Source organism: Primulina tabacum, chromosome 18, assembly GCF_025594145.1.
Source record: "Primulina tabacum isolate GXHZ01 chromosome 18, ASM2559414v2, whole genome shotgun sequence".
NCBI lineage: Eukaryota > Viridiplantae > Streptophyta > Magnoliopsida > Lamiales > Gesneriaceae > Primulina > Primulina tabacum.
In genome coordinates, this window is record NC_134567.1 from 20891719 (window position 1) to 20916368 (window position 24650).

The 24650-nt window shown below is 33.7% G+C and overlaps 1 protein-coding gene across 1 annotated transcript; it reads left to right on the forward strand.

The window, feature by feature from the left end:
• Positions 1-22307: 22307 nt before the first annotated feature.
• Positions 22308-24625, forward strand: LOC142532879 (NADH dehydrogenase [ubiquinone] iron-sulfur protein 6, mitochondrial). Its single transcript, XM_075639405.1, has 3 exons — positions 22308-22529; positions 23874-23958; positions 24244-24625. The coding sequence occupies exons 1-3, from the start codon at positions 22389-22391 to the stop codon at positions 24351-24353; spliced, it is 336 nt and encodes a 111-aa protein (XP_075495520.1). The 5' UTR covers positions 22308-22388; the 3' UTR covers positions 24354-24625.
• Positions 24626-24650: the final 25 nt, after the last annotated feature.

Below are 24650 nucleotides of genomic sequence, written 5' to 3' on the forward strand. Positions count from 1 at the left end.
AATTTGAAAAGGAAGATGGGGATTTTTAAACAAGTTGCCCTTATTTTATACAGGTAGTATATAAAAAATTAATATTACAATTAATTTGTTTTACACAAATAATATAAAATATTGTTATGTTTGTTCTTAAGTTATTAAATACAATTAATTTATTTTATTTTTATTTTATCTTGTGTAGTATCAAAATTTATTATTATAATTTTTTTATTTATATTATTAACTTATAAGATAAAAATAAGAAGTAAAAATTTTTAATTTAGAATAGTTATTATTATTTTTGTTGTTGTTATTGTTGTTTTATATAAGTAGTACATTAAAAAATTAGTACTACAATTAATTTATTTTACACATAATAATAATAATAATAATAATAAAAAATTATAAGTATTGTTATTTTTGTTGTTAACTTGTTAAATACAAAGAAGTCGTACAATTAATTCATTTTATTATTATTGTTGTTGTCACTTCTATCTTTTGTATTGTTTTCATCAATTACTGTTTGTTATATAGTGCAAGTAAATAGTAGTCAATTTTAAACTAATGGATATGAAGTCTATCTGAAGTGACACAAAACATAACAAATCATAACAATAAACATGTCATACAGTAAACTTGCGGTATACATCAGTCCCAATAATAGAGTCAACGTCAACATTAAGCCCCCAAATTAACACAACATCTTGTACCGTGACAATTGTCTCTCCAACTCGAAGGTGTAAATTAGTATGAGTCTTTCGGCATCATATTTTCACTAGAGCATTTATCAAATGATTATCGTAAACACAATCATCACAACAGAGATTTCCGTAAAAGCCCATTTCATGTAGACACGACCGAACACAATGGTGTAGTATACCAATTTTCCACAATTCTCAAATTAAATTATCTGATAGACACATTATTAGGGTGTTATCCAAGTTTTTTAATATAATAAAACTAGATATATGTGTTTGTTGCTGATAAAGAACAATAGTATCAACATCTAATGACATCATATGATCAATAACAAGAATAATATATTATTTAGCACAATATTGTCTAAAAAACAACTATAACATCAATTATCAAAACAATTATAATATAAAAATATTAACTATAAGTAAACCAATTACTAAAAAAATCAAAAATAATAAAATTGTTAAAAATAAAATATTCACAATCTACGAGTTTTGGAAATATAAAATTATTTTAATAATAAAAATTTAGATACATACTTCAATTGAAATTTTTATAATGAAATTTTACTTGCATGAAAAAATCAAAAACAAGTATTGACAATATAAAAAAAACCAAATGAAAAAATTAACTTGAGTTAGCTTAACAATAAAAATAAAATTGAATAAAGTAATTATTATATCTATTAATATAAATAATAATTTGAAGATCTACACAAATAATAATAACAACAAATACATAATAATTTTAAGATATACACATACTAATAAATATTTGACCGTGTCATAACCAAAATATTTTTTTTAATAAATATTGGTGGCACGTTCTCTCAAAGAGCATGACTTTATATTAGTGTTTTTTTTAAAAAAAAATTAATCAAGTCACCCTTTTAAGAGGGCGTCACTTGATTTAACAGTACTAAATTTCTGAATTTACCTTAAACAATTAAATTAGTCTAAAATTATTGTAGTTAATATCTATAGAAACTTGAATAACTCGGAGAATGCTGTTTTCTAAAATATTTAATATGTGATTTTTTATTTTTTAAAAAGTAAAACAAGTCACACTTTGTTAAGAAAATATTATTCCCAAGAATTTTGGTGTTTCACAAAAACAAGTTTTCAGTTGCGGTTCGTATATCAGATATACAGCAGTTCAACCGCTCAGCTAACTGATCAAAACTCAAAGCAGTTCAACCGCTCAGCTAGTCTCAACCGCTCACTTCAGATTGTTATCAGAACCGGTCATTAAAGAGAACTAGTTATTACTAAAAAACATTCATTGACCGGCTTAAATACATTCAAGTATTTACACCGCTTTAAAGACAACAAATTCTTACATCAGTTCCAAGATTGATCTACATTTAATTATCTTTGCCAGAAAAAGGAAGACCAAGCATAGACCTAAAGTTCTGTTGCCCAAAACAGTTTCCTTAAAAGAAACTCCTCAAGAAAAGTGATTCAGAACGATGCTGTGCAAAAAGAACATTAAATGCGTCTATCAAAGATCATTTAATGCTCAACATATCGATAGCAACACGTCTGTACAGAGGATCAGGTTAACGTTGTTATGTCATTTCCGATCGTTAAAGAAATCGTGTATATTAACGGAAGAATATGCAAGCAGAAGGGTCAGAGATTCTCAGCTGCAATATTACAACTCGCCTGCTATTCAAAAAGATCTCAGAGCGCTCTTAAAAGTTCAGATACTCCATCGCTCAATCAGCACGCACTCAAGAGAAATTTATCTGATCATCTAAAGGATCATTTTCGTGCTACTAAATCAAAACCATTTATTCATATCATTAACCCTTTGGTTATTTCATTCAGCTTTGTTATCTAGTGAACTAAGTGTTCTTAAATATCCAGAAGTGTAAAGTGATCACTAATAGTTCCAATACAGGTAGTGTGATAAGTCCTGATTGGACCGAGCTGTTGCAAGAAGTTTGTAAAGCCAAAGTCTTTTAGTGGAATCCTTCCTAAGGAGGAAGAATGGGTGACGTAGGAGTATTCATTCTCCGAACATCCATAACAAACATGTGTCACTTTACTTTCAGCAATCATTTATCTGTCTAGTCTCTACTCATTGTTTTTTAGCCTGATATTGTGTTTTAAGTTGCATCGTAGATTGTGAACTGTTTTCCGCACTTAATAGTGGTTCACATTCTCAACCGTTTGAGAAGACGTTTTCAACCACCTAAAAACGGTTGAAATCACTGTTACACGAGAAAATTTTAAAAGAGTTCATTCACCCCCCCCCCCCCCTGAACTCTTTCTCGATCCTAACAATTGGTATCAGATCGGGGTTTCTCTCAAACACTAATATCTTTTGAACTTTCAATAAAATTCCTATGTTCTCTAAAGAAGATTATGATGATTGGAAGATTCGTATGCAGGCACATCTAGCAGCCCAAGATGATGATATGTGGTACATTATCACTGATGGGCCGATGAAAATCCTGAAAGTAAACACAGCTGCTGCTACAATCGAAGGTGCTCCTCAGATGGTAGAAAAGCACAGATCAGAATGGACAGCTGAGGATAAGAAGAAAGCAAATCTGGATAACGTTGCAAAAGATACCCTATACAAAACCTTGGACAAAAATATGTTTTCCAAGATCAAGACGTGCACTACTGCCAAGGAAATATGGGAGAAGCTTACTCAACTATGTGAAGGCAATGATCAAACGAAAGAAAACAAGTTGATGGTAGCTATTCAAAAGTTTGACAATGCAAAAATGAAGCCATGAGAAACTCTAGCAGAATTCGACGAACGGTTCAGTGGCATCATTATCGACCTCACTTCATTAGGTAAAGATTATTCTAACCGAGAAATTGCTCTAAAGGTTATGCGAGCTCTTCCCAGAGAATGGGACGTGAAGACTATTGCAATGCGAGAATCCAAAGATTTTAACAAACTGGAACTTCACTATCTCTTTGCTGACCTGAAAGCATATGAGTTCGAGCTTGGTATACGAACTGAAGAAGATCCATCAACGTCTCAGCAGACGAAGGCACTGCCAGCTACTATAGTGACTCTTCCGGTCGAAGAGTCCTCAAGTAAGAAATCGGCCGAGCAATTAAGCAATGAAGCCATGTCTTTATTCGTTAAAAAATTCAGTAAATTTATGCGTAAAAATCATTCACAGATGAATAAACCTCACTTCAACAAGGACCATACTGATGATGGTCAAACTTGTTTTAACTGTGAAAAGAAAGGACACTTTATAGCAGAATGCAACAGGCCAAAGAAAGATGAAAAGAAGTCAAGTGATAGAAGACGGTTTAAAGACAACAAAAGATTCATCAAAAAGAAGAATCAGCGAGTCCTAGTTGTAGAAGAAGATAAAGGCAAATGGGCTGATTCAGAATCAGAAAAATCTATTTCTGAAGAATCTTCAAGTGAAAGCATAGATGAGAAAGTAGAGTGTCTCATGGCAAAAGAAGATCAAGAATCTACTGATGAAGTGGTATTTGATTTTGACTCTGATGAATTCACACGAGAAGATCTTGTCACCGCACTTCATGACATGGTAAATGAGTTTAAGAGGTTATCACAGCAGTTCAATGAAGCCCCAACAGAAAAACAAAACTTGGAAAACAAGTTAACTTTCTCTAGCTGTTCGCAGCAAAAAGAGGTTAACGGTTTGAAAGTTAAGTTAAGTATGCTAACGGCTTAGAACGATGATCTACGAAGATTGTTCCATGCTACTTTGAAAGAAAACAAACGGTTGATTAATACAATCAACATTTGGAACAAGTCCTCTGTTTCTCTTAACAAGATGCATGAAATGCAGAAACCAGCCGGAGACAAAACCAGAATAGGTTATAGGATTAATGAATGCAGTACTTCCGGAGTATCAACTCAACCGCTACTAGAGGAAGACAGTTTAAAACCAATTAAATTTGTCAGATCTAGCACGGTATATGAACATGATAAGACTGAATATCAAGGCACTCAAAATACAAATCTTGAAAATAAAAGAAGGCGATGTGGCTTAGGATACGTAGAAATTGAGAATGCTAAAACCAACAGATCATGGCTCAGACGCAGGCCTATTACAACCGCTCACAACGGTTCAATTTGGGCCAGCAGAAAGCTAGGGTCAACTGGAAATCATTCAAAAACTAGACCTAACCATTACCACAACAGCCGACATGTTCAAAAGAGGTATCGATTGAGTGACAATGACAAACGGTTGAAACAGCATACTGCACAAGCACTGCATACATCACTTGATTACGCACACAACAGCAACTATTTTAGGACACATCATGAAAAATCCTTCAGGATAATTCAAGTGTGGATCCCTAAAGGACTGATAAATTCAGGACCCAAATAGAAAAGGGTACCAATTTCTATTTTCAATAATGTCAGGTGTCAAAGAAAAGGAACCTGGAAGAATCCATCTGGTTCTTGGACAGTGGATGTTCTAGACACATGACTGGAAACAAAGATCTCTTATCAGAAGTAGTTAACTGCAAAGGTCCAACAATCACCTTCGGTGACAATTCTAAAGGTAAAGCTGTGGGTAAGGGTAAGATTATCCATGGCAAAATTATCATTAGAGATGTACTTCTAGTAGAAAATCTTTGTTAAAAGCTGATAAGTATAAGCCAACTATGTGACAGTGGTTACATCGTAGAATTTCAAAAACTCTTATGCAATTTGAGAACCACAACTGGTAATATCATAATAACTGGACATAGGGAGCAAAATACATATAAAGTCAAATGGAATGATGATTGTCTTAGCGTACCTACTTGTTTTGTTGCTTTAAATGGAAATAAAAATTGGCTTTGGCATAAGCGTCTTAATCATCTCAATCTTAAATCCATTGCTACTATCAGTAAACTTAATCTTGTATCTGGCTTGCCTAACATTGATTTTGCCAAAGATAGAGTTTGCAATGCATGTCAATTAGGAAAACAAGTCCGTTCAACATTCAAAAATAGAGGAAGAAATTCATCAACTAGATGCTTAGAACTCCTTCATATGGACTTGTTCAGACCAGTACCGGTGATAAGCTTAGGGGGAAAGAAATATACTCTTGTCGTAATTGATGACTTCTCCAGATTCACATGGGTGATATTCTTGAGCTCCAAAGATCAAACCGCTGATCAACTAATCAAGCTGCTTAAAAGGATTCAGAATGAGAAAAGCAAGGCAATTGACAGAATCAGGAGTGACAGAGGAACTGAATTTCTAAACCATTTCCTATCATCCTATCTTGAAGATCATGGCATAAAACATGAACTGTCAGCAGCAAGATCTCCACAATAGAATGGAGTAGCTGAAAGGAGAAACCGCACTTTGAAGGAGGCAGCTAGAACCATGCTAGCTGAATCTGGTATCTCACAAAAGTTTTGGGCCGAAGCCATCAACAGCCTGTTACACTCAAAACCGGTCCATGATTAATAAAAATCATGAGAAGACTCCATATGAAATATGGACCGGTAAACAGCCTGATGTTAGGTACTTTCGCATATTCGGTTGTAAGTGTTTCATTCATATTAATGGTAAAACACATCTTACTGCCTTTGATGTAAAAGTTGATAATGGTATATTCTTAGGCTATTCAGCAGTGAGCGAAGCATATAGAGCTTACAACCAAAGAACTCTCACTGTTGAAGAATCCATGCATATTGTCTTTGATGAATCATCTATATGTCATGATAATAGCAATAGCAGCATACATGATTTGATAAATAATTTTGATGCTACTAACCTTGAAGCAAGCAGTGAGGATTAGGTAGATCTGAGAAAAACAGATGGAAGCATATCAAAAGAAAATCCAACCGCTCAAGAACAAACTCAACAAGTGAACGAACCGGAAGACAACCAGCAACCGCAAAATGTACAAAATGAAGAAGGAGCTTTGGAACAAGAAGAAGAAATCACTCAACCAACCGAGCTAAATCCATATGGACCATGTCTCCAATGGAGAAAAGATCATCCACTTGAGCTGGTCATCGGTAACCCTACTGCTCCTATAACGCCCCGAAAATTTAAAGGGCCACACGAACCACATGTATTTGAATTATTAAATGCTCATGTATTTTAATTAAATGCTTTAATTGCATTAATTAATTATGTTGTGCATACTTACTTGTTTAAAATATATTTTTTTATATGGTTGCATTAAAATGTATTTTTAAAGGATATTCGAGTTGCGATCGAGGAACGGGGACCGAGGGCTGAAAAACATAAAATGTTCTTATTAAATAATTATTTTTAATTATTTAAAATATGGTTGATGCTTTTTAGTATTTTTGAAAATAAGGGGTTTTTGAGATGATTTTATACGTCAAGACGTAAATTTTATCGGTGGTGGCTCGGCTGGAGGTGTCCTAAGTTGGCTAGGAGTCCTAGAAGCACATGGAGTCTCACGCACGCACACATACAGATTTTGGGTCGACTTTCAGCAAGTTTTTGAGCGGGTTAGGGTCATGTTATTTGGGCTAGGGTTGGTCAGTAGGGTCCTTAGATGGGTTGGCTAGGTTTTGGCTCAAGGTGGCTCGGGCATGGCCCGAGTAAATTAGGAGATGGCTCGGTGCGTTCGATTAAGGGTCAAAAACAAAAATTTAAGAAGGAAAAATTGATCAATGGGTCCACGGGGGTGTCTCATGACTTGGAAGGGTAGAATAAATCCTAAAAATGTTATTTTTAAAATTTGGGATCAAAATAACGTGTTTTGGATTTATTCGGGATTTAATCGCCGCACAAAACGCTAATTAACGAGTTAATTGAAACGCCTAGTTTAAGCTTTATAAAATTATGAAAAATTAGGTTTAATCTTAAATAATTATTATAAGTCTAAATTTTTAATTTGGGAATTTTATATTAAGTTTTGGTTTAATTCGAGATTAAAACGCATTAATACGTCTTATTTAAAGATTAATTTAAAGATCCTCGATTTAGGCTAAATAAAAATATGGGAAAATTCATGTATGCTTAAATAATTATTTGGGACATGTTAGAGTCAATGAATATAAGAAAATGTCAAAAACTGGGAATTTTACGTCCAGGGGTAAAACGGTCTTTTTACACCTAAAATTAGTAAATGTCATGGCAATGCCCTAAATGCTATTTTTATGATATTATGGTTATTTTTAAATGTTTATGAAATGTTCATGATTAAATTATGATTTTTAAATGTCTAAGAGATTTTTATGATTTAAGGAAGACATTTAAAAGACATGTTGCATGCTTGGTTTCAAAAACAAAATGTTATGTTATGCATGATTTTTATAAAGTGATGAGAATGTAAATGTTGAAAGAAGTGAAGTGATTGTGACTAATTCGTTAATGTTGGCGACGTCGGGAGAATTATGATCCCAGTGGGAGCCCGACGATCGTGTTTACATCATTACGAATATGTGGTAACGGTTATGTGATAACGGTTTTGTGGTAATGGTAAGAATGGAAATATCGTGAGGAAAAAAGGCCCTAGAGGGAGCCCATTTATGGGAAAAGGCCCTAGAGGGAGCCCCGACCATCGTATTTCTATTCGAAAAATGATAGGCCAGCGCCCAGTTGACCGGTGAGAGTATTGCTGGTGTCCCCCGCCGTCCAATACTGTGGTTACATGTAGATGGATCAATCGATTTATGATCATGATCAGGAAAATCACAATTAACGATCTGAATTCAACAAAGGAAAAAGAAAAGGAAAAGGAAAAATGTTTATGATCATGAAAATGTTTTATGTCATGTCATGTTGAGGAAAAAGGAAAAAGATTAAAGTTTATTCATGTCATGAAAATGTTTATGTTATGCAACTTCACGAAACGATATTTTAAGTACAAGTATTTTTCATTGTTATATGTTGACTGTATTACGTATTATTTGTTATAAAGATGATGTGTGTTGAGTCTTTAGACTCACTAGGTGTGATGGATGCAGGTGAGGTTGAGGGAGGCCTTAACGGATGATCCTACTGGACTGTCGGTGCACCCAACCCGAGGACCAGCGCTACTATTTTCCGCATTATGTTTTATGATTACTGATTTAAGATAAAGATTTTTAAGACTATTTATTTATGCTTTTGAGAGATTTTTGAGAGGTTTAGTATGGGCTTTACTTTTCAAATTATTGCTTTTTAGATTTGGTACAACAGTTGACGATTTCATTTTATGGCTATTGCACTTGATTTTTAAAATGCTAGATGGTTGGTATTTTATTTTAAAAGGGTAAAATATTTTATAAAATATTTTCATGTGGAAAATGTATATGGCCGAAAATTGAGTGTTAAAAAAAAATTTCTAGTACCTTTAAAGCAATAAAAAGAGCAAGACGTTTCAGCTCCTCTTAGAACAAGAAACCAAATGATAAATGAATTTATGCATGATGTGTTTGTCTCTCAGATAGAACCTAAGAAAATCGATGATGCACTACTTGACATAAATTGGATAGAAGCCATGCAGGAGGAACTTAATCAGTTTGAAAGAAGTAAGGTCTGGCATCTAGTTCCTCAGCCAAATAACACTCATATAATTGGAACTAAATGGGTATTCAGAAACAAGATGGATGAAAGTGGCTTAATTATTAGAAACAAGGCTAGACTAGTAGCTCAGGGTTATAGACAAGAAGAAGGTATAGATTTTGACGAATCCTTTGCCCCTGCGGCCAGGCTAGAGGCCATTAGAATATTTTTAGCATTTGCAGCATTTAAAGATTTCAAAGTATATCAAATGGATGTTAAATCTGCTTTCTTGAGTCGTTTGTTGAATGAGGAAGTTCATGTAGAACAACCACCTGGCTTTATCAATCACACCTTCCCGGAGTATGTTTATAAACTTGACAAAGCTCTATATGGACTAAAACAGGCCCCGAGAGCATGGTATGACACATTAACTAATTTCTTGCTTAATCATGGTTTCACAATCGGAACGGTTGATAAAACGTTGTTTAAATTCTCAAAAAATGATCATTCGCTGTTTGTACAGATATATGTGGATGACATTATTTTTGTATCAACTAACCCTAAGCTGTGTGAAAGATTCTCCAAGATAATGCAGGAGCAATTTGAGATGAGCATGATGGGCGAACTAAATTACTTTTTAGGCCTGCAAGTCAAGCAGTCCAAAGATGGTATATTTATCAATCAAGCCAAATATACTCGAGATATGCTAAAGAAATTTGGCATGGAAAATTTCTCTCCAGCTTCCACCCCAATGAGTTCATCAATTAAGCTGGATAAAGACGAAGGGGGAATCTCTGTTGACACAAAAATGTACAGAGGATTGATTGGTTCACTGCTATACCTAACTGCCAGTCGACCGAACATTATGTTTGCGGTTTGTTTATGTGCACGATTTCAAGCTAACCCTATGCAATCTCATAGCCACTAAACGCATTCTTAAATATCTTAAAGGAACTGCTAATGTGGGTCTTTGGTATCCCAAAGATTCAAGTCTTAATCTTGTAGGGTACTCGGATGCAGATTATGCAGGGTGCAAAGTTAACAGAAAGAATACAAGCGGTTTATGTCAATTTTTAGGCAAACGGTTGATATCATGGGCTAGCAAGAAACAAACGTCAATCGCTACATCAACTGCTGAAGTTGAATACTTAGCGGCTGAAAATTGTTGTGCTCAGATGCTATGGATACAGCAGCAATTAAAAGATTATGGAATTCAAGCTACTGAATCTCCTATATTCTGCGATAACACTAGCGCAATAGCTATCACGTACAACCCAGTCATGCACTCTAGGACCAAACACATTGATATCAGACATCATTTCATCCGAGAACATGTCTTAAAAAAGGAAATACGGCTGGAATATGTTCATACGGATCAACAGACGGCCGATATTTTCATAAAACCACTACCTGAGGCTAAGTTCTCTCATTTTCGTAATATGCTTGGTTTGATTGACTTATCGTGATAAGAATATTTCTTGTGTATGCTCAATTTTACTTTGCAAGTAATAAAAGATAAAGGTAAGAGACGGTTGGAAATACAAAATACTTAATTTCATTAAAATTTTTAAACAAGGCGGGGGAGTACATTCTTAATTTTCTTATCAACGTACCCACTCCAGAGTGCCAACCAGCTGGTCAGCCCTCCGGTGGAGGTACGTAAAAACTCCTCTGAGATGGCAATCCTCCTCAGAGTGCTCTGCTCCTTATAGAGCATGAGGAGATAAATGCCGTCATCAGAAAAGATATCAGCATTATCGGCAACGCGAAGACGTTGCCGATATCTTCCCAGAGCTGCCATCTCGCGGGAGGTAGCCCCTAGTCCGCCCTCAAATACGGACTGGAGTTTTTGGACCTTCAGTCCACACGGCCAGCGTCTTCTTCAACACCTTGTCCTCCATCTCAGATTTGCGGGAAGCCACTGCTGCCTTCATGAATTCCTCCGCTAAGTCTGGACTGATACCTCTCTTCATTCTTTTTATCTGATTTGCTCTTATGCTTCAAAGTGACTATATCGCTAACCTTCTGCCTGTATTTATAGATAAAGAACCAAATGCCGAAGTACATGTAATCATGACTGTAGCGGGGAATGTGAAGCGTTCTGTGTTAAGCAACCGACGATTCATTTTCAAAAATTATTATTTATGCATTTATTTAGGGGGAACAGTGGTTAAGAATGATTAATATATTCTTTAACCGGCTCCTTCCTAATCATATTACTTATCCGGTTCAAAAAATCTGTGGACACAATACCTCCACGTCATTTTCGTAAACATTACTCTAACTTTTCGACTGCTTCAGTCTGACGTGATGGATATCTCTTTGAAATTCGAAAATACTCATTTTGCCGCCGTCCATATTTTTTTCAAAAATTTTAAAACCCTTCACTAACAGTCTTCCACATGGACTGATTGGTAAGAAATTGAACCGCACATACATACTCTACATTTGCAATCGCGCTAAAGCTTACCTTTTTTTGCAAATCGATCGCACTCTCATCTAACTTCCAGGTGTTGAATTCAAACTCTCTCAAAAAATCAAGACAATGGCTGTCTCTATTGTTCAGAACACTGTCGCGGTTAACTTCGCATCCATCTTTGCCATGCCCAACAAGCCCATGAAAGCTATGTTCCGAACATTCGAACAATCTGGGCTTCGAGCATTTCTGGGTTGCAGACACAATTACTCCGATGCATTATTAAAAGAATTCTTTGACTCTGCCCACATGAAGAATGGAGAAATCATTTGTTCTATTCAAAACAAAAAACTCACCTTCACACAGAAAATTTTTAGTTGAATTCTTTAGCCTACCCACTGATGGCATCACTGACTTCTCTACACTACCCGTAGGGAATATTGATCTTTGGCGAAGAAATTTCTCACTCACAAAGTCTCCTATCTCTCACCCAACATGCCCAAAGCGCGATTTAAAGATCGAATTTCGCTTGTTGGCTGACATTGTGGCAAAAGGACTTCTTGCCAAGGCTGGGGCTTTTGATAAAATCACCTTGGAGAAATTCTTTGTAATGGCCACTATCTCATCCGAATTACGAGTAAACTGGTCTGATGTTCTCTTCAGAATTTTAGTGGCCATGATCAACAAAGAAAATCAATCGCAAGGTTTTGCGGTACAAATTTGCCATATGCTGATTGATGCTGGGGTACAACCGGTTGACATGATTGAAGTTGGCAAAACTAAGCTCTTCACCTGGGTATCGGTTGAAAAATTTATCAAAAAGAACCAGTCGACAGATGAAGTGTTGGTCTCCATCAAGACGGAAGCCGGGGAAGAGTTTGTGAAACAAAAGAAATCATCAAAGATCGATTCGACCGCCAAGGCAACTAAAAGGAAGCTGGTTCTAAAGATCAGCTCTGATGAAGAGTCCACAGATACCGTTCCAGTTGCTCAGGTCTTTAAGAAAAATAGAACTAAACAACCAGCTAAGATCAAGCTGGTCAAGCATCTTTCGGCGCCATTGGTTCCTGCTCTAATTCCTGCAATCGCAATCACTAAGCTGAAGGGAATTCATATTGCAGAACCAGAAATTCAATAATCTTATTCTGGTATTCCAATCATTCTATCCTCAGATAAGGGCAAGCAGGTCTTGATTGAAAATCCACCACAAAACAATGCAGTTCATACAGCCATTGTACTCGCAAGCGAGCGTGTAAATGAGGCTGTTCAGAAAAAGATCAAGATGTTTGATACATGGGTTCAGTACCGGACGGATGTAACTTTTGATTCGCTACTTAAGTCTGGTAAAATAAAAGCAGCCGCTAAACTTGAGAGGTCCATTTTGGAATGGGCAGAAACGGCTGATATTCAAACCGCCCTTCATCGACAAGACTTTCTGAAACTTCAAATGAAGGAAAGCACTCTCCGAATCATTATTCAGCTGAAAAGGCAAAATTTTGATCATGTTAGCCCTACTGCCATGGATGATTCTGCAGTAATATCTCAACTTGAGATGGATTCTTTGGGACTTGCTATGAGAGTCGCTCAGATGCGTCAGGACCTCAAACTTCCAACTACTGCAGAACAGGGCAAGTTTGATTCTATAATGCAAATTAATGAAGAATTGAGTTCTGAACAGTTTCAAACCATCCCTTCCAAAAAGAGTTCTTCATCTAAGTCTTCCGGTTCAAAACCCTCTTCACCAGTACTTACAAATTCAGCTCCACCGGGTGATGAAGAAACCACTGCACCTCCTTCTGAAAAACCCACGTCTGAAGACTTATTGAGCCCTGAATTACAGAGCCATCTGAGTGACTCTGATATTCCATCTAAGTCTCCAACTGTCTCTGTCATGGAGATGTCTACCCAACTGTCTCAGCCTGATTTTTCAGCCGCTCAAATTGACTCTACTGATGAGGCAGAAAAGTTTTTATTCAATTTTGATCAAGTTGTCAATTTTCAGGATCAAATAGTTTTTCCATCAAGCTCTCCCACCAAAGACGATAACAATTCTTCAAGAACAATTGTTGACCTCTCCAAAAGAAGTATAGGACACCGAGCTGATCACATCTCCACTACCTGCTCAATCTCCTCCATCCGGTCCCTCATCAACAAAACCTGATCAACAAATAGTAACCAGCACTAAAACCTCGACTGTCACTGCTGATATTGATAAAATCATTGAGGACATCACTGCTGAATTTCATGAGCCTGAACAATCAAATATTCTTGAGAAACGCTCTTCCTCTGAACTGATTCTTCTTAAAGACAAATCATTATCAGAAGAAGGTCAACTTGAAGTAGACGATGACCTAGAAACAAGTCGTCAACAACTAATTTTGACCAAGTTGAGTACTATGGATCAATCAATTTTGGCTCTCACTCGAAAGCAACTTGATCTTCAGAAAGACCTTCGATCAGTCAAGTTGGCTCTCCGAAAAGATATCTCCACTATGGAAACCGGTTTCTCGATCAAGCAAGCTCAACACAATGCTAAACATATTAACATGTGCCTTGGCCTCTCAGAGCAAATGACCAGTCTTCAGACAAATTTGGAACAGCGCCTCGATGACCAAGGTGCTCAGCTTGCGGAAATTATGACTTTCCTCGTACATGGTGATGTCAAAAACGGGGAAAGAGAGCGACAAACAGCCATTCAAGCTGCTGAAATATCGGTCATGAAGGAATTGCACAAGTTAGAAGATAAGGGAGATGAGGCGAAAAGCAGTGGAACGAAGTAAAAGGTCCATAGTAAATTTTCTCGCATATTTACGAATTACAGCCGGTTACTCTGTTAATTGTAATTTCATTCACTTAATGAAATACAATCTTTCTCGCTCTTATATATCGTGGTCTATATCTTAATGTTTCCTGAGCCATACAGCTAAGTTTTGTCATCACCATAAAGGGGAAAATTTTTAAGAAAATATTATTCACAAGAATTTTGGTGTTTGACAAAAACAAGTTTTCAGTTGTGGTTCGTATATCAGATATGCAGCAGTTCAACCGCTCAGCTAACTGATCAAAACTCAAAGCAGTTCAACCGCTTAGCTAGTCTCAACCGCTCACTTCAGATTGTTATCAGAACCGGTCATTAAAGAGAACTAGTTATTACTCAAAGACATTCTCTGACCGGCTTAAATACATTCAAGTATTGACACCGCTTTAAAGACAACAAATTCTTACATCTAGTTCCAAGATTGATCTACATTTAATTATCTTTGCCAGACAAAGGAAGACCAAGCATAGACCTAAAGTTATGTTGCCCAAAACAGTTTCCTTAAAAGAAACTCCTCAAGAAAAGTGATTCAGAACGATGTTGTGCAAAAGGAACATTAAATGCGTCTATCAAAGATCATTTAATGCTCAACATATCGATAGCAACACGTCTGTATAGAAGTCCTTTCCGACCGTTAAAGAAATCGTGTATATTAACGGAAGAATATGCAAGCAGAAGGGTCAGAGATTCTCAGCTGCAATATTACAACTCGCTTGCTATTCAAAAAGATCTCAGAGCGCTCTTAAAAGTTCAGATACTCCATCGCTCAATCAGCACGCACTCAAGAGAAATTTATCTGATCATCTAAAGGATCATTTTCGTGCTACTAAATCAAAACCTATTTATTCATATCATTAACCCTTTGGTTATTTGATTCAGCTTTGTTATCTGGTGAACTAAGTGTTCTTAAATATCCAGAAGTGTAAAGTGATCACTAAGAGTTTCAATACAGGCAGTGTGATAAGTCCTGATTGGACCGGGCTGTTGCAAGAAGTTTGTAAAGCCAAAGTCTTTTAGTGGAATCCTTCCTAAGGAGGAAGAAGGGGTGACGTAGGAGTATTCATTCTCCGAACATCCATAACAAACCTGTGTCACTTTACTTTCAGCAATCATTTATCTGTCTAGTCTCTACTCATTGTTTTTTAGCCTGATATTGTGTTTTAAGTTGCATCAAAGATTGTGAAACGTTTTCTGCACTTAATAGTGGTTCACATTCTCAACCATTTGAGAAGACGTTTTCAACCGCCTAAAAACGGTTGAAATCACTGTTACACGAGAAAATTTTAAAAGAGTTCATTCACCCCTCCCCTCTAAACTCTTTCCGATCCTAACACACTTTTTTTGAAGAAAAGATAACTTAACAAAAATATACATACAAAATCATATTATACTTAAAATTATTATTATCGTAATATATAATTATACCAAAATTATAAAAATTAATAATAACAACAATATATATATATAACATTATTGTAGCTCATAATTATACAATGAACAAGGAAGGCAGTAAGTGTATTTTTTCAAAAATATTTAAGAATCAAGTTAAAAAACGCAACTCTTTATTATAATTTTTTTAAAACTACGTGACTTGCATTTTTTTTAAAAAATACATTTTAAATTGAATTTGGAACAAAAATATGCATACAAAAATACATTAAATCTAACATTATTATTATCATAATATATAGTTACACAATTATTTTATAACAATAATAATAATAAAAAATTAACATATAACATTTATTTTTTATCATTTTCTAAAAAAAATAGTAATAATAATAAATAATTTTACAACATCATTACAAAAAACAACAATAACTAAAAGATACGTAATAATTAATTTTTTTAAAATAACCTAAAACATAAATAATACTATAGCATAATTACTAATTTCATTTATAAATTTAACATAAATAATTTATATTAATATACATATATTATATCGAAGGTGGAACAAAAATTTACCTGCAAAAACACAAAAAACTTCAAGTTAATTAAAAATTTATGTGAAATTGTTGAACAAAAAAATAAAAAATTTACTAGAATTTACGAATGAAAGGATAAATGAAGAGAAAATGATGAAAAAAATTCCACGCACAGCTATTCAATTTATAGAGGAAGAAAAATAGCAGTACATGTGTATAATAATGTCATTGAATAATTATTTAGGCTGTAGTTTTGCAGCGTTCGACCCATTAATTTTGTAGCCTTTGACACATGTTCCACGTTCCACGGTCAGAGTGACCAAAGCGTGGAGATTTTTTTTTCTTTTCTTTTCTATTGTAATTAAAGCAAGTCACACTTAGCCGATATTGCATTATTTTTTAAGTGGTAAGTGTGACTTGCCTTTTTTTAAAAAAAATTAGCACTATTTTATCAAATCAATTCAATTGGTATGTGTAGGACCGAGCGCTTTCTGTTTTATCAAAAGCTATAGCTAGTAGTAATGGTGCAACTCAAATCTTTTAAACCGCACAGCAGCTCAAGCACCACGGTTCGATCGCTCTACCAAGTAGGGACAATTATTGCACCCAACAGCTATGATACGTTAGTTTCATAACACCTCCATTTCAACTTCATTTTATTAAATCATTAAAATAAGTACAACAAACTGTTAAAAAGCCCTCATATCCTCATTGAAATTTCATCTTTCTATTAATTTGAGAATTAGCGATATTTTTTATCGTGGAAATTGTTATTTATATTGTTATTATCGTGAGATGAAGTTACTGTATGTTAGAAGATTATCACGACACCTTGATGTGTGGTAAGACAATTGTCTTGAATCGGTGAGACTTGGCGGCAGATCGATAGTTATATCTTATTGGAATTGATGATTGACGATTTTTTTCAAAGTAAAAATAAAAAAATATAATAAGAAAAATGATATACTTAAGTGAAAATAGATATACATTTAAATATTTTTAAAATAAAATAAAAGTTCATTTTCGTTCCGAGTGAATTAGAAGTTCTCATCATATTTATAAAGAAGATATATTTTAAATTAGTTTGTATATTGAAGTTAATTTACGGTGATTGTATACGTATATCAAAGAAACCACGTCTTTTCATCCCATCAGAAGAGCAGTTAAGGTCCTAAACAAGTTTTGGGAAAGATGAGAAGCTAAGAGAATTTTGAGAGTATGAAATACAAGACGATCGAGTAACAAAAGAATTATAATAACGTGAAAGTGATTTTTTTAATAACTTATATATATATTTTTTGGAATCACGGTTTATTTTAAAAAAAATTAGATATAATCATATGATTTGATTAGGTCGTTAGGACAGTTTCTCAGAAAATTTGATCATCCCTATCCACAAGGGATTTTTAGCCCATTGAAATAACGAATTGGGTTACTAAAAAATAACATATTTTGGTCAAAAATTATTTTAATTTGGCCTCGACACTAACATTACATTATATATTCACATAATATATTTTTCAATCTTAAAATAATATTTCATATTATATAAAATACTAAATTCTAAGACATACTTTTAAATTATATATATATTACCAACATTATAGTTATAATTTTTTGAAATTATAACTTTTGTATCTTTTATTAGCACAAGCAGCATCAATAAAGTTTTATTCTAATTACCTTTCATTTTCAAATTCAGAATATTGATTAATTATAAAATATAATGTAGTTTGTTACACACACTTGCGTATATGGACGATAAAAATTTTGAAAAAACATAATGTGTTATAATATATTAGCTATTTAAGTTTATTATTATTATTATTATTTTATTATTTATTGGCAAAGGATGATATTTAGTGTATCAGTTAAAAATAGAGATGTCAAAATCAGATACGACCCATTAATCTAATACAGTTCAACCCAAAAAAAATATGTTTGGGTTTAGGATTTTCGGGTTCTGGGTCAGATCGAGTTGGACCCGATATGTGAGGCCCAAGCCCTTGAGCACAATTATAACATTGGCCCAACTTTGTCCTAGATATATAAAATTTATAACCCCCCACTTTTCTCATTCTACACAACGTTTAAAAAAAAAAAAAAAACTCTCTCTCAAGTTCTCTTGGAGTCAAACTTAATTTATATACTAGCAAAAGATTGTAAGTGGAACGTATATTTTCTTGATATATTATAATATTTATCTTCATGGTACTGTAAGTTTGAACGTATAATGTATTGCATGACGATCGTTTACAACAAATATTTTTTTATGATAGTCTTGATCTTGTTTGTGACCTAGTAGGGTAAAACTAGACACTTATGATCCAGTCTGGGGATTTAAGCCAGACATTCATGATCCAATCTGGGGAGTTAGGCCAGATAAATATGATCATGTTTGGGGAGTTAAGCCAGATCTTATGATCCAATCTGGGGAGTTAAGCCAGATATTTGACATTGATTGTTTTCTGTTTTAGATCTACTCGTGAATAAGTTTTAAAGATATGATCTAATGATAAGAAAAATATTATAATGTTTCTTTTTAAAACTTGAAGATATGCTCTCTCCAATTACTGAGTGACGACCATCTCACTCACCGCTTACATTTCATTTCAGATGAGAATGAGATAGCTGAATTTTGGGGATGGTGATTTGGCTAGAAAATTTATAATTCTTTTTTTAGTGTTGACATTTATTTGAATGAGTTGAACAGTGGATTTGTTTTTTTGTCATTGGTTTGTAAGACAATGAATTTGTTGAATAAATTTTTCTTTGGAATAAAACTGTTGTTTAGGCTTAGTGTTCTTGGTCTATTTAATTATTGAATTTTCAAGAACATTGCCGATGTTCATGCCATGCATCTCGGGGCGTGACATTTAAGTGGTATCAGAGCTCAAGGTTCATGATCTTGATGGGAAATTTAAGTTTACATTAAGAAGATTGAATTTTGATTCCGTAATTCGAACTAAGATCGGGATTAAAATTTTATTAATTTAAATTTGTAACTAGTAAGGATAAGAAAAATCAAAATTTGATTAGATGGTAATAGGATAACCGAGCCTAGGATTCGGTGGTTAATATCTTTGGAATTTAGGGAGTCGGACGTGTCCCCTTATTGTATCAAATTCAGTTGAGAACATAAGCAGGAGAAATGTACTCGTGGCACTAGGTAGATATCTTTGGGAGTTAGGATAATAATCTCTTATTTTCTTTTAGTCTTAAATGTAACCTTGACATTATCCATGAATTTAAAATAACAAACTGAATTATTAAATTTCTGGCTGGATATCAAATTGTCGTAATTCGAAGGGAATAAGAGAAGAGCAGTGGCATAAGATTTACTATTTAGATAAGAATATCCCAACAAAAATCATTAAAGATTTGACGATAACGAATAAAATTAATGATAATAATAATGAAAATAAATATAGTAAATCACGACTTACAATTTTTATTGTAGGATAAGATTTTTAACTGTTTAGTAGGATATGAGATTTTAGTAGTTTAGGATAGAATCGAATTTTCACCAAATCTCACCGAATCCATCCAATTTATCAAGAGTAATTTAAATTTAAAATCAAATCAAATATTTGAAGATAAAGTGTTATCATTATTCATATTTCAAAGTTGGATTAATCATGCCCGATTTAGGAGAGAAATGTATAAATATATATTAACTAAAAGATAAATATAAATTAAAATGGATGTCAATAAATCGAATCTAATCAAATTCTGGAGATTGTTTGAACTAGATTGAAAAACATTAAACTATGGGAAGAAGGATTAATTAAAAATATTTAGAACGAAATTCTTTTAATTATTTAATCAATTAAGAAAATATATATCAAACACATCCCACATTCCGGAGGAAGAACCCTTATTGAATGAAGGGAACCTAAATGAAAATCTAGTCTATGAATAAGTCCCAATCCGAATCGTGAACACGAAAGATCAAGTCTTGAGGCGAAGAACCATCCCTTATGTCAAGGTCCAATGGTCAAACCATATCGCTCGAGAAGCCACGTGGGAGCTAGAGGAGAGGATGCACCAACTCTACCCATACCTCTTTGCAGATTTCTCGGAACCAAGTTTCGAGGACGAAACTTCTTATAAGAAGGGAGGGATGTGAGGCCCAAGCCCTTGAGCCCAATTACAACATTGACCCAACTTTGTCATAGGTATATAAAACTTATAACCTTCCAATTTTCTCATTCTACACTACGTTGGAAAAAATAATAAAACACTCTCTCTCAAGTTCTCTTTGAGTCAACCTTAATTTCAATACTAGCAAAAGATTGTAAGTGGAACGTATATTTTCTTGATATGTTATAATATTTATATTCATGGCACTTTAAGTTTGAACGTATGATGTATTGCATGACGATCATTTTCAACAAATATATTTTTATGATGTCTTGATCTTGTTTGTGACCTTGTCTAGTAGAGTAAAACTAGAGACTTATGATCCAGTCTGGGCCCTGGGGAGTTAAGCCAGACATTCATGATCCAATCTGTGGAGTTAAGCCAGACATTCATGATCCAATCTGTGGAGTTAAGCCAGATCTTATGATCCAATCTGGGAAGTTAAGCCAGATATTTGACATTGATTATTTTCTATTTTAGATCTACTCGTGAATAAGTTTTAAAGATATGATCTAATGATAAGAAAAATATTATAATGTTTCTTTTTAAAACTTGAAAATATGCTTTCTCCAATTACTGAGTGACGACCATATCACTCATCTCTTATATTTCATTTCAGATGAGAATGAGATATAAGAGCAGGAATCGGCTGAATTTTGGGGATGGTGATTTGGCTAGAAAATTTATAATTCTTTGTTTAGTGTTGACATTTATTTGAATAAGTTAAACATTGGATTTGTTCTTTTTGTCATTGGTTTGTAAGACAATGAATTTGTTAAATAAATTTTTCTTTGGAATAAAACTGTTGTTTAGTCTTAGTGTTCTTGGTCTATTTAATTATTGAATTTTCAAGAACATTGCCGATGTTCATGCCATGCATCTCGGGGCGTGACACGATAGGTGACCCGAAAAAATGATCGGGTTGGATTTGGTTGACCTGAAAATTTTAATTTTTTTTAAAATATAATTAAAAAATATTACCTCTATTCTTATATATTGTATGCCTGAAAAAATATTTATTGTATATTCATATCATAAATTTTTCATAATTTAATATTTATTTTGAATATTTTTTATTTTTAAAATTGATTATTTGATTTAGTAAATATTTTTTTTCTACATAAAGACTTTCAAATTTAAATTATATATATGAATGAGATTTTGTTATTATTTGTTTAAATTAATTTTTTTTTTGAATTTTACTTAATTTTCTTTTTAAAAAAATTTCAAAATCGGGTTGGCTCGGGTTTGGATTGAGCAATTTTTGAACCCCTAGTTAAAATTTAGTAAAATAACTAAAAAATCAAATAAAAATATTAAATATCCCAAAATCCTAATAATTACAACATCAAAATTTTTGACTTATATATGTTAAAAAAAATTGTATGACTTGAATTCATGTTGTTCATTAAAAAAAACAAAAATTTCGCAAGAAGATGTTAATTAAGTGGAATATTTAAAAAAAAAATTTAACTCGCTATATACACATATATAAAACAAAAAAAAAAAATCGGTGAGACGATTTCGCAAGTTAATTTTATGAGACAAATATTTGATCTGATATGAATCATAAAAAAATATTATTTTTTATGTCAAAAATATTACTTTTTATTGTAAATATGAATTGGATCGATCAGTCACACAAACAACTCGTAAAATACCTTTTTTATAATTTTCTTGATTATATCATTAAATTATATTTAAAAAAATTAAGTCATTTTTCTTGATTAAATTTTTTTTGTTAACACTAAAATATAAGAATTTAGTTGTGGTTTTAAATTGATTTTATACTAAATGCACATAATGATTAATGAGCATTTCTGGGGTCGATATATAATTAGTCAATTTTTTGGTTCATAAGTGTAAATTTTATATTTTATCATTTCCAAAAAATTAAACTGAATTCCAATTCAGCATATCATTAATAAACAATCAGCCTGTAATCTCTCTTTCGCGAAGAAATTGAGAGCTGGAATTTGGATCAATGGCGGCCTTCGGGAGAAAAAATGGGTTTACGGCGGCGACGCAGCTCTTGAAAACCCTAACCGGATCCTCCAATTCTCGGAGTCTCAGTGGAATCGTTGACAGGGAGGTTATCACCTCTCACACCGCAAAATGGATGCAGGTATCCGATGAATTTTTCGATTACAAAAAATCAAATTATTTCTAGTAGAATTCGCAGACGAGACTATCTACATCTATGTCGATATACTTTTTATTATTATTTTTATCTGTATTCGAAGCCCCCAGTTTTTATTTTGGGGATCGAGTCTGTGAATTATTGGAGAAAGCAGTAAAGATGATGTTATCTGCTTCTCTTAATCGATTCATCTATTTGTATCACATGGCATAAAATATTTGGTGGTTAACTTTGCTATCCTCTCATGATTCAATGGAGGAGCTAGGATTATGAAGTTGGGGAGAGGTCGAAAGCTTAAACTTCCATAAGTCTGGTGAAAATAAGTACACTATAATTTACTATCAGTACCTTTACAATTTACAAGTGATCAAATTTGTTGAGATTATTATTTGTTACTGCTGTTTTCTCTTGGCACCCTTACCGAATATCTCCATGATATTTTTTTGGTCTTGGGATTCAGTAGTTGTGACAGTCAAATCAGAAGAACAAGTATCACAGAAGATTGTAGCTGACTCTTTTAATTATATCGTCAAAAGGATTCTAGTGATACTAAAGTAATCATAATGTTTTTTCGTACTTGTTTTTTAATTGGTGATTTAATAAATTTTATTCTTTTTAATCTCTCATTTGTAGTGCATTCTTTTTCATCCCTTCACTTTCTTTCGGGTGTCCAATGCCTGATATTTTTTCTCAACATCAGGAATGGTGTTTGACTGTGCATTCTTAACTTCATAAAGCATGAAAAGATATTCTGTTAATATGAATTTGAGATCATTTTGAAAATGTTCATTAACTTGATAATTTTTTTTTTTTTTACTTTGAAAGTTGTAATCTTCTCATTTTAAAGTAGTATATAATTGAGATTTGCGACCAAGGGCCAAAGCTTAAATGTTATAATATAGCTGATTTTGGTACTCAAATGGACCTAATTCTTCCTTCAATTACTCCCACCGATGGTTTTTGATGGGTGACAAACATCAAGGATTATACGTGTTAGATATTCATTCCTTGAGGGTACCCTATTGGTCAGTGGTGAAACCTAAGAGAACGGTATTTGTTTCACTTCAAATTATTGAGATGAAAATTGTTTAGTGTCAAATTATAGCAACACAAAATGAAATTATCTTTAAAGTTTAAAATAATCTTCCAAGTCTCAAGAGCTACTTCGACTCGTGTACTGTTTATACTCGATGTAGGTACTTTTCCATCTGCCAAACCAACTATTATTTGTTTTACTTTGTTGTGGCTAGGCTCAACAGTCGTATCTTTCTCATAGTGAGACACATGTATGTTCTTATCCTAATTACTGTTCCATTCCCACTAATATAGGACACAAGTAAGAAGTCCCCGATGGAGTTGATCAACGAAGTTCCACCTATCAAAGTAGAAGACCGAATTGTTGCATGTGAAGGAGGTTAGTTTGAACAAGATCTTGGCCCCCAAAGTTCCCATTGAGTTGAAACCATTTTTCCCCATGGCAGAACTTTGTAATTATCCACTTCTGCGACCAACTACAATAAACACCAGTACAGAGATTGTTCCCCTTTGGCGTCTGTTTTCACTTTGTTTATATCCTGTCATGTTTTTAGGACGGATCATACTGTTGGTCTCAAGATTCAATTCCTTGAATCTTGAGGTACCCTATTGGTCGTGGCGTCTGTTTTCACTTTGTTTATATCATCGTCCCCTTTGGTTGCAGACGATAATCCAGCTCTTGGGCATCCAATTGAGTTCATCTGCCTTGATAAGGACGAGCCCACCGTGTGCAAATATTGTGGACTGCGCTATCAGCAAGACCATCACCACTAGATGATAGCTCATATCCTGTCATGTTTTTAGGACGGATCATACTGTTGGTCTCAAGATTCAATTCAGATAAGATATGGTATTACGGCGTGTTGTTTGCTGCCATGCTCATTCTCAAGGTCAACAATAAGAATAATGTCAAATATTCGATCACATGTAACGATGTCGCTGCTTTTTTTTTCGATCACATGTAACGATGTCGCTGCCTTTTTTTGTCTAACCATACAATCATGTTACTTTGCAATGAATCATACTTTCTGGGACCAGTTCCTCAAATGGTATATGGGGGTTAAGTTAACC

Excerpts from the sequence above, each read along its gene's own strand:
- LOC142532879 (XM_075639405.1), top strand. The coding sequence starts at position 22,389 with ATGGCGGCCTTCGGGAGAAAAAATGGGTTTACGGCGGCGACGCAGCTC. Across the intron at positions 22,530-23,873 it reads ACACCGCAAAATGGATGCAG|GACACAAGTAAGAAGTCCCC; the intron begins GTATCCGATGAA and ends CCACTAATATAG. Across the intron at positions 23,959-24,243 it reads AATTGTTGCATGTGAAGGAG|ACGATAATCCAGCTCTTGGG; the intron begins GTTAGTTTGAAC and ends CTTTGGTTGCAG.